This window comes from Nerophis ophidion, linkage group LG08 (genome assembly GCF_033978795.1).
Source record: "Nerophis ophidion isolate RoL-2023_Sa linkage group LG08, RoL_Noph_v1.0, whole genome shotgun sequence".
Taxonomy (NCBI): Eukaryota; Metazoa; Chordata; class Actinopteri; order Syngnathiformes; family Syngnathidae; genus Nerophis; species Nerophis ophidion.
The window spans coordinates 55,594,932-55,604,643 of record NC_084618.1 but is presented as its reverse complement, the minus strand read 5'-3'; the positions used below and the strand labels follow the sequence as shown (position 1 = coordinate 55,604,643).

Genomic DNA, 9,712 nt, shown 5'->3' with positions numbered 1-9,712 from the left:
AAGTACCAAAAAGTATCAAAATAATTTTAGTACCGGTGCCGGAACCAAAACGTTGGTTTCGCTACAACACTACTATAAATGAATTATTACTGCAGAGAATATTCATTAAAAATAGAAATGAGGAAGACCGCCAAGCTTTTTCGCCAAAGTGCCTTCTTGTGCCTATCCCAGGCTCTCCATACCATGCCATATTATTGCAAAAGTGTTCCTTTGAACTTTTTAAACGAGTCTAAGCAGGCAAACTTGATCCAGGAGGATGAAAAGTGACGATCAGGAAACACAGTGAAGTCTGTGGTAAAGTTCCGGGGGTCAAACTTGAAGATGTTCAACCTTTCCTGCCTTGCTCTTATTCCCAGTCTGATGTGGGCGGGACAAAAAGGGATGTTGACCCAATTTTTTTCTCTCTCTCTCTCTTTTTCTCTCCTTCTCATGCCTGAAACATGAAACCTGGACCATTTGAGTCCAGCTTGTCCCACGGGCTCCCAGTGCCAACAACGCTCTGCTTCTTCTTAACCTAATTTTTTATTATTTTACACCGCTGCTCAAACAAGTATTTAAATTTTTGATTGATTTTACAAAGACTCTAACTGCAGTTTTTCTTTTGTCTTTCCTGAATCCCTCTCATTTTAAAGCCGACTCTGGGATGTGAGCACACTTGTGTCGGTGTGTTATTCATCCAAGCTACTAAGGGACTACTTTTTTTAAGAAGAAGAAATGGTGCCACGATTGTTGTGGAACATGTCTCTTGTTCTGGTGTTGTTTGGATTATTTTTGCTCACTTCTTCATCTGCCAGAGGCGAACCAGAGCTCAGGGATGAAGAGGAGGAGGAAAGTTCTTGCCAAGGCGCTTTTGACCTCTATTTTGTGCTTGATAAGTAAGTCATGAATTATCCAACTGGTATATTAAGTGGGGAAAACATCATTACTCCTTTATGGGTGGCATAAATGTGATTTTAAAGATCAACATGATTGTTTGAAGGCCTACAGTATGTATTAAAGTGAGCATCTCTGCATCAGAGCGCGTGGGGTGACGCAGCAGAGTAGGCGGACTTGTGGTCTGCTGAATCAGCAGAAAGAGAGGGGACTGTTTGGGTGACACAATCATGTTTTTCTCTCGACCCCAAGTTGGAATCCACCCACTCCCCCTTCAAAAACAAAGAAATTCAACGTGGGAGAAGGGTCTCTCATTTTATAGCCACATGTATACCTCCCTCTTTTTCTTTTTTTTTTGAGATTGCCCTGCCATCGCTCTGTCATTACCAATCTTGGTACTCCCACACTGGAAAAATGCTGCGGTTTAGGGACATCTCAGCACTGCATAGATCACTCTGCCAGGGAAGAACGTTTCCACTGCTCAAAAGAGGTCCTGTTTAGTACATGCTTCAATGAAAACTTCAACATTATTCTATATTGAATCTTTTTGTCAATACTTTTATACAATTCAACAATTTATCCATCTTTCCACCTCCTTCCATTCTAACCTCTCTATCTCTAGGTGTGTCCAAACATTTTGACGGGGGGTCCACATTGGGCTTGAAAAATTACGCCGGGGTCAAAAGCGGACTGCATGCAAAGTCTCTCTATATATACAGTCGTGGTCAAAAGTTTACATACACTTGTAAAGAACATAATGGCATGGCTGTCTTGAGTTTCCAATAATTTCTACAACTCTTTTTTTTTTTTGGGTGAAGTCCAGGTCAGAAAACCAATAGCTGAACTGCACCAATTTTGTCAGGAGAAGTGGTCAAAAATTCAACCAGAGGCTTGCCAGAAGCTTGTGGATGGCTACCAAAAGTGCCTTATTGCAGTGAAACTTGCCAAGGGACATCTAACCAAATATTAACATTGCTGTATGTATACTTTTGACCCAGCAGATTTGGTCACATTTTCATAGAGCCATATTAAATTCATAAAAGAACCAAACTTCATGAATGTTTTTTGTGACCAACAAGTATGTGCTCCAATCACTCTATCACAAACAAATAAGAGCTGTGGAAATTATTTGAAACACTCAAGACAGCCATGACATTATGTTCTTTACAAGTGTATGTAAAGTTTTGATCGCGACTGTATATGTGTGTGTGTGTATATATATATACATATATATATATATATGTGTGTGTGTGTATATCTATATAAATATATATATACATATATACACACACATATATATATACATACATATATACAAACACACATATATACACACACATATATACATATATACACACGCACATTATATATATACAAACACACATATATACTGTACATATATACACATATATATATACACACACATACATACATACATATATATATATATATATATATATATATATATATATATATATATATATATATATATATGTGTGTGTATATCCAGCAGCCAGGATTAAGTACCAAAAACATGGATAAGGGGGGGGAAAGTGTTTGGTATTTTTTCCATCATCCCTTCTAATGGATTTTAATGGGTTTATTTTTTGTTGATTGGGCATTTTTTACAATATTGAAAAAGTTATATGAGCAGGTTGTGTTATGTATGACCACTTTTGTTGAATTTTTGTAATGGTTGATTTTTTTTTTCTGCATCGTGAGTTGAAAAGGTTGTTTGGATTGGGTTATATAACTAAGTGCTGTACTTTGTTGACTTGTTGTTACAATTAATGGCAGATTTATTGTTATTGGCCACCAGATGGCAAATGGCAGCAATTAAACCCCTGGATATTTATATATGAAATACATACACAGCGCCAAGTGAAATTGTTTATTGTGCTGTTTCGCGGGCCAAAATGAGGCTGCCGGTGGACCACATCTGGCCCGTGGTCTGTAGTATGGACACCCCGATCTCTCAGTCTACCAATTTGTCAATCCAACAATCTATTGTGCATCTACAGTATGCATCCGCCCAACTATCTATCTGATAGAAGCTACTTGACCTGCAGGACATAAAACGTGGGGCTAGGTGTACCAACGGGATCAACACTCTTACCAAAATTGTTCAATTCTTATACAAACGACATCTGTAAAGTTACAAAAATCCTAAAGTTAGTATCATTTGAATTTGTTGAGAAGAGAACATACAGAAGTTTATACAAATAATAACAGAAGAAATTAACAAAATAAAGAGATGGTTTGACAAAAACAGACTATCCTAAGATCTCAGTAAAACTAAAATAATGTTTTTCGGTAACAACAGAAAAGAAAGTCCAATACAAATAGAAATAGATGGAGTATATGTTGAAAGGGTAAAATAAATAAATTTTTGGGTGTATTACTGTAATAGATAATAAAATGAACTCAAAATCTCATATAAAAAAATATACAACATAGGGTGGCAAGAAATACATCAATGATAAATAAAGAAAAATGGAACCATAATCACTCCTTATTCTCTCCTGCTTACTAGTATTACCATAACTAAGTTATTGTGTAGAAATATGTAGGAGTAACTACAAAAGTACACTTCATTTGCTCACCGTGTTACAAAAGAGGTCAGTTAGGACAATACACAATGATGGCCATAGAGAACATTCAAACCCTTTATTTTTTTTAATCAACGATATTGTAGTTCAATGATTTGGTGCAACAGTTTAAGTTATTTACGAAGCAAACTATAGCCATTTTTTCTCAACAAAAGAGGAGAAATATTTAATTCAACTTAAAACAATTGTAGAAACGTACAACACTTAAAACCCACTTTGTGGAATGGATTTAGCAAATTAAAAAAAACAAAGTACTAATTTGAACCACTTTAAGAAACTGTTCAAACCCAGAGTGTGAATGCTAACTTGTGAATGCTAACTTGTGAATGCTAGCTCCCACCCCGTTTTAACTTTTATCTTTTTGAACAAAAGACAGCTACCATGACCACCCCTGAACTGTGAACCATCACTGTGGACACCTTTCACCTTTGATCACTAAAGACACTTTAACTGCTGCTGTGACCCAAGGTCACCTCCATATTTATACTGTTGACTGTCAACCAGAATGTGCAATAATGTTATGTTACTTACTGTGCTTTGTATATACATTTTTATTTTTATTTTTATTCTTAGCTAAGTACCGTGTGACTTGTTGAAGGGTGGACTAGCAAAGTAAGATTTTCATTGTACGTCACACTGTTTAACTGTGCATATGACGATAAACAATCTTGAATCTTGAATCTTGAAAAGTACATGGAATAATAATCCTGATAAACATCTGAAACCTTATTGAAAATGGAGATAATCTTATTCATCTCATTATACGCTTAGGGTCGTGGTGTCATTTGTTAGTAATAAGTATATAATATATAATAATATAATATATTATAAGTAATAAGATATTTTCTTACCACTCACTTTTCAGGCAAAACTGGATCATCATGTTTACATATTGTACATTCCCTTTTCCATTATATTAAGTAATATAATTATACATTGTTTACCTTTTTCTGTGTCATTGCCTGGAATAAATGAATACATGAAAAAAAAAAATAAAACATTATTCGATTTGTATGTGTTACACATTTTAGGAAGTAAACAAATGTGTTGGAAATTGTTATGGAATGGAAAAGTGGTAGATAACGGGCCAAATGAGGTGTGCTTATTCCTACTACTTTGTGGACATGTTTAATGAGAAACTGGTAATAGATGATGAACTACATTGTAACTGTAGATGCATGTTTGAAATAAATCCAAACCGTAACCATCTGCCCACTCATCCAACCGTTCAATAGTATCTCCATGAAACTACCCATCCTTCATTCTAGCCATCTGTCCATCCACGTGTCCAGATCAGTCTATTCTCCCAACTGTCTGTCCATCCAATGTTCATCTCTTCATCCATCCTTCCTTTGCTGTATCTTTCTGCTGATCCATCTCTTTGTCCATCTAACTATCAGTCAATCAATTTGACTACCAATCCATTTATTTATCCATCTATCTGCTCATCTACTCGGCCTTCTTTTTATCGCAATCTCAATTCATCCAAGAGGTAATACACTCCTGGAAATACAAAAACTTGTAGAACAAATGACCGAGTAGATGAAATTTAAAAAGGGATCTATTGTCTCAGGGCCTCGGGTCGATGGCTTCATCAGGAATCTTCAAACCACATGGATTTATGTTTGACGAGCTGCACACAAGACTAGAATTAAATCAAAAACATGTGACTGCTGTCCAGATGTGGAGGCCATTGTTGACTGCCTTTGTTCCCTAAACACAGACACATGCTGACAATAATGCGATTATACTGTAAGTCGCCGCTATTGTTGGCCGTGGTGCCAACTTCAATGGCCGCTCTATAGAAGACTTTGACATGACTTCTCAACTTCAAACAGGAGGAAGCTCATTAGTAATCATCCTACAGCTATGCTCAGCCCCTTTCTTTCGGTCTGCGCTGCTTTTTTTAGCCTACACAGCATTAACCAGGTTGTATTCGTATGGAACAGAGAATGCTGAGCACATTTACGGTTTCATGAGCTACCAAAACATTGTGGAATTCAGTCAGGCAAACTGACACAGCTGGTTTTAAATAAATCCATAAATTTAAAACAAGATGTACAGTTCTGGTCGAAAGTTTACATAGCATACACATCAGGGGAAATAATGTCTAATCAATTGTAGGCATTTAGTGATTCATACAAACCATTATTTTTCTGTTATGAATTGATTAGACATAGTACATCTTTATTTTTAAAAGCAAGAATTGGTTGCAGACAAGTTTGAATAATTTTTTAATGTACACAAGCTCAAAATTAAACAGGGTGTAATACAATAGTATCTTAACGAAAAAGCTAATTGGTTTAATTGAAATTAATTTGATCAGGTTTGACTGGTGTTAAACTCATTCTGCTTCAGTGTGGTGCAGACTAGCAATAATACACTTGAAATGTACGACACGCTCAGGCATGTTTTTGTTTATTTCTATTTTAATTGAACAAATATTATCCGCTTCTTCTTCTCAGCGCTGTCCTTCCCACTCACTTTCTTCTTTCTCATGGTTGGAAAAACAAAGTTATGTAGATCTCTAGCTATAATCTAGTGCTAGCAAAAAATACCAGATGTTTTGACAGGGTTCACTGTGACATTTGCTACACCAACTAATGGCAAGGATGCTTGTAACTCAAATGTTTGCTTGCAAATTAAAGTATAACAATTAGCCGAGAGACAGCGCTTATCGTAAAACACTTAAATTGAGGATATAGGACCCAAGTAATTTTTGGTTACCCCAAGTTTTATCTTAACCACACTTTTTTTGTAGTCACCAGCAAGCTTTTTGCCTAATTCTGTTCAGATATTTTCCCAGTCTTCTTGGCAGGATTGGAAGAGCTGATTTTAATTTGTTGGTTTTCCACAAGTTCATTGAGGTTGTTCATTCAGCCTACTAAAGTCACCGTATCAATGCACTGTTGTGTTGGAATACCCAATTGTGTCCGAGTTTCAACTCTTTAGCTTACCTCACCTCGACTCCAAAACATACGTCTCTGTCATTGTGGTCAAATAGCTCAATCTATTCCTCGTCTGATCATACAACTTTTGTATAGAAGCCATACTGTATGTCTTATCCATGTGATCACTGGACACATTCTCACAGCAGGGGCGTCTTTCTTGGTCGTTACCCTCTCAGTCCATTGCGATGAAAAATTGGCATCATGGGGGACAGTACAAATACAGTAGTGTTCTAGCAGTTTCCGGTTCATAGAAGGCTTTAACTTTGGTGGATCCGGAGTGTTTTCCTAAATATCCTAAACAATTTCCTTTCATCTGACGGTAACTTCTTCTTCCAGACCGTAACAATGTGCTGACACACCCAAATAACTTGTACTTAGATACACTTCTAAAAACCGATGATTTAGGAATTTTCAAAAATACCTCTAAAAGACTTGTAAATCTCCAATTATTTTTAGATCTTGAGTTCCTTGAATTTTTAAATAATTTTTAGAAGGGGTTGATATTGATATTGGTAAAAAAAAAAAACACTAAAAAAAACACAGGTACAGGATGATATCGGCTTGCATCTAAAATTTCTGATTTGAGCTCCAATACAAGCAGTCCTGCTGCGCATTTACTTGTGCAATGCCAGTTAACATCTAAATGTCCTCCAAAAAGCACAAAAAATTTTGATATTTCCTTGTATTCTAGTGAAGTCATTTACAGCAGGTAAACTTTTAAGTTAAAGTACCAATGATTGTCACACACACGCTAGGTGTGGTGAAATGTGTCCTCTGCATTTGACCCATCCCCTTGAAGGGAGCAGTGAGCAGCATCGGTGGCCGCGCCTGAGAATAATCTTGGTGATTTAACCCCCAATTCCAAACCTTGATGCTGAGTGTCATTTTATAGTGTTTGGTATGTCTCGGCGGGCGTTTGAACTCACGACCTACCGATCTCAGGGCGAACAAAAGGCCACTGAGCAGGTTATTTACATGGTAGACTGTAGGCTATTAGGAGCGTGCAGCTACACAACAGTTAAGCAAACAATAGCATGCAAGCTAGACATGTAATATTGCAATCTAAAACACCACAATCGTATGTATAAACAGTTATCAAAAATATATAGTTTTATATTATTATAGATACATAGTCTCCAAGTCAGAAATGTATTAGAAAGTATCTAGTAAGAAACGTGTCCGCATCATTCCACTTGCTGCGTTATTTAATTGAAAACGAGATGCTGCATCTCAAGGGTCTATCCCAAATAATTTGCGAATTAATTACAGTGACCACTAGGTGTCACCAAAAAAACAAACACTCCACTTCAAAAACAGAAGTCTGTTATAAGGGTGGCGTTTTTCATACGGTTACCTTGTCTTTCTGGGCAGTATTTTCAGAGTTGAACTGTAGTTTCGGACAAACTGACCCCTTGTGTTAGCTTGGTGAGTCGGTAACCATCTCAGCGAGTGTACGGGCTTGATTCGTGGAAAAGACAACAAAACTTTGCTATGCAGGACGGAGACTTTATTTTCCTTTGGTTGAAAACAAGGCAGTTTCAGGCACCGGGAACTTTCACAGTAACTACTTCCCACTCCAGTGCTACACACACTCTGATTCTCTAATGCCACCAACTTCCTCTCTCATTTTACCGGTCTATTGGTCAGTTCAGATTTCACCCAGGACCCCAACACAGCTGTCCTACGCTATGCCTGTAACAATACCTACCATTGAGTAATTTAATTTGATAAAACTAACATTATAAAATAGTAAAAGTAAGTATAGGACTTAGATTTGTGCTGTTATCGTCCATCCATCCATTTTTACCGCTTGTCCCTCTCACGGTCGCGGGGTATCAGGTAAATATCGGTATCAACCAATACTCAAGGCTCCAATATAGCTATCATATCGAGAGTAAAAAAGTTGTATCATTTTGAGTATACCTTTGTTCCGATGGGTGTTAATTTTATGCTGCTAAAAAGACACTAATTGCTGTACTCAATTAAGATCACTAATTACAAAACCCAAAATCAGTGAAGTTGGCACGTTGTGTAAATCGTAAATAAAAACAGAATAAAATTATATGCAAATAATTTTCAACTTATATTCAATTGAATAAACTGCAAAGACAAGATATTTATGTTAAAAATGAGGAAATTTTTTCTAAAAATAATTATCAACTTAGAATTTAATGGCAGCAACACATTGCAACAAAGTTGGCACAGGGGCATTTTTACTACTCTGTTATATAGCCTTTCCTTTTAACAACACTCAGTAAATGCTTGGGAACATTTTTTAAGCTTTTTAGGTGGAATTATTTCCCATTCTTGCTTGATGTACAGCTTAACTTGTCAACAGTCCGGGGTCTCCGTTGTGGTATTTTAGGCTTCATAATGCGCCACACATTTTCAATGGGAGACAGGTCTGGACTACAGGCAGGCCAGTCTAGTACCCGTGCAGAATGTGGCTTGGCATTGTCTTGCGGAAATAAGCAAGGGCGTCCATGAAAAACACGTTGCTTGGATGGCAACATATCTTGCTCCAAAACATGTACGTACATTTCAGCATTTATGGTGCCTTCACAGATGTGTAAGTTACCCATGCTTTGGGCACGAATACAACCCCATACCATTACAGATGCTGGCTTTTAAACTTTGCACCTATAACAGTGAGGATGGTTATTTTCCAATTTGATCCAGAGGACACAACATCCACAGTTTCCAAAAACAATTTGAAATGTGGACTAGTCGGCCCTGCGATGAGGTGGCGACTTGTCCAGGGTGTACCCTGCCTTCCGCCCGATTGTAGCTGAGATAGGCACCAGCGCCCCCCGCAACCCCAAAAGGGAATAAGCGGTAGAAAATGGATGGATGGATGGGATGTGGACTAGTCAGACCAAAGAACACTTTTCCACTTTGCATAGATCCATCTTAGATGAGCTCGCGCCCAGAGAAGCCGGCGGCGTTTCTGGGTGTTGTTGATAAAAGGCTTTCGCTTTGCATAGTAAAGTTTTAACTTGCACTTACATATGTAGCGACGAACTGTAGTTACTGACAGTGGTTTTCTAAAGTGTTCCTGAGGCCATGTGGTGATATCCTATACACACAGGTGTCGGTTTTTGATGCAGTACCGCCTGGGTGATCGTCATGGGCATTCAATGTTGGTTTTCGGCCTTGCCGCTTACGTGCAGTGATTTCTCCAGATTCGCTGAACCTTTTGATGATATTACGAATCGTAGATGGTGAAATCCCTAAAATCCTTGCAATAGCTCGTTGAGAAATGTTGCTAAACTGTTTGAC

General features: G+C 37.5%; 1 protein-coding gene across 1 annotated transcript in view; it reads left to right on the top strand.

Annotated features, from left to right (window-relative positions):
- Window positions 1–408: 408 nt before the first annotated feature.
- The window catches only part of antxr1c (ANTXR cell adhesion molecule 1c), an 80,835-nt gene continuing 71,531 nt past the window's right edge, over window positions 409–9,712 (top strand). The window contains exon 1 of the mRNA XM_061909012.1: window positions 409–875. Coding sequence (XP_061764996.1) covers window positions 715–875 — 161 coding nt within the window. The 5' untranslated portion in view covers window positions 409–714. The remainder of the gene's footprint in view (window positions 876–9,712) is intronic.